This window comes from Condylura cristata, unplaced genomic scaffold, assembly GCF_000260355.1.
Source record: "Condylura cristata isolate star-nosed mole 26May11 unplaced genomic scaffold, ConCri1.0 scaffold00015, whole genome shotgun sequence".
Taxonomy (NCBI): domain Eukaryota; kingdom Metazoa; phylum Chordata; class Mammalia; order Eulipotyphla; family Talpidae; genus Condylura; species Condylura cristata.
In genome coordinates this window covers 35,094,719-35,096,371 of record NW_004567116.1, presented here as the reverse complement: position 1 = coordinate 35,096,371, position 1,653 = coordinate 35,094,719, and the positions used below count along the sequence as shown (strand labels likewise).

Sequence of the window (1,653 nt, the reverse complement as noted above, 5' to 3'; positions counted from 1 at the left end):
AAATCCATATAATTGCCACTATATCTGCACAATTAATATTCATAATTAATATTCAAACAATTTTTAAAAACAGGGAATCAAAACCCACCACTGCAGCATCAATAGCTTCTTTCAACCACAGTAAAACAAGTCTTAACACTTGAGGTCCCTATTTTAAAGTCAAAAGCATCAGAAAAATACCTGCTTGCTTGACTTCTTTCAACACTAAGAAGCTATTACAATAAATCAAGGTACCCCATACTTGTACAACTATATGTAGATTCACGCAACTGAACTTCTCATGGCTGTTCAGTTAACTTTTCACTATCTGCAGTCTTTAAAAATTCATACCACTTTTGAAAATCGGCCTCCAAATAATATAGTTTTAAACAGTGGTTTTAAACATTGCAATTTCAAGCAAGAATACTTTTACTAGCTTACTCTGCACACTTCCTGACTTTATTCTGAGGCTTCCGTAAAGAACACATTAGAGCTGTGGAATTAGTTTGAAAGGACCCAAAATGTTTTATTTTGCGGAGGTGTGCCGCCTCTTTCAGAAGAGCCCAGGCGTGTGTTCAACGATACTGGATCACGACTGTCCCACTGCTCTGGTGTTTATTTTGCCATAGAGGTGCCATTCTGGGCAATACCTTTAATAGGGAGTTTCAATAGGCTATAACCATAAGCATTTTGAACGCCGAAAAATGTGAGGTGGAGGTAGGGTGGTGGTGGGGCGGGGTTGATGCATCCCGCCAACCAACCCCTCATCAAGTCGTCTCATCCCCTTTGGCCAGGGTCAAAAAAACCCAAAAAACTGAATTCTTAAAAAATTCCCAAACTCCATTTTTAAACGTTTAAATTACATTTTTCGTTTTCGATTTCATTTTCTTCTGAAAACTTTGGGTAACTTGCACTGGAATGCATTATCATTCTTCTCCTGAAGAGTGATGGGAATTTTTTTTTAACCTAACGGCTTTTCATTTTGCAGTAGGACTTTATGGGTGAATTAAAGGACCTCACGCCAAAGCCAGGCTTACGACGTCGCAGTTCCGAGACCAGAAATGCAGTCGCACACAGTCGCCCTTCCCTGACGACGGGCCTGCCCTCCTGGGCCCACCAGCCAATCACAAGTAGCAGCAGCCCCCCGGGCTGAGGGAACCAGACGCAGGAGGCACAAACCCCAGCGTTCCGCCTGCGCAGCGACGACGCGCAGCCCGACCAGTAGGAGCCGCCCTCGCCCTCGGAGAACATACTCGAAGGCAGCGACCGGTGCCGATCCTCCGACCCGCTCCGCCACAGACCGCTCGACTCCCGCCGCTGCTGCCCACTCGACCGCTCGCCATGGTGGAAGCCGATCGCCCGGGGAAGCTGTTCATTGGGGGGCTCAACCCCGAAACCGACGAGAAAGCCCTAGAGGTCGCGTTTGGCAAGTATGGCCGAATCTCTGAGGTGCTCCTCATGAAAGATCGAGAAACCAGCAAGTCCCGGGGCTTCGCGTTCGTCACCTTCGAAAGCCCCGCCGACGCCAAGGCCGCCGCCAGAGACATGAACGGCAAGTCCCTGGATGGTAAGGCCATCAAGGTGGCTCAGGCCACCAAGCCGGCGTTTGAGAGCGGCCGGCGCGGCCAGCTGCCGCCCCGCAGCAGCCGCGGTCGTCCGAGGGGCCTGCGGGGG

The 1,653-nt window shown here is 49.4% G+C and overlaps 1 protein-coding gene across 1 annotated transcript in view; it reads left to right on the top strand.

Moving 5' to 3' along the window:
- Positions 1 to 1,320: 1,320 nt before the first annotated feature.
- Positions 1,321 to 1,653, top strand: part of RBMXL2 (RNA binding motif protein, X-linked-like 2) — a 1,216-nt gene continuing 883 nt past the window's right edge. Inside the window, exon 1 of the mRNA XM_012725202.1 lies at positions 1,321 to 1,653. Within this exon, the coding sequence (XP_012580656.1) occupies positions 1,321 to 1,653 (333 nt within the window).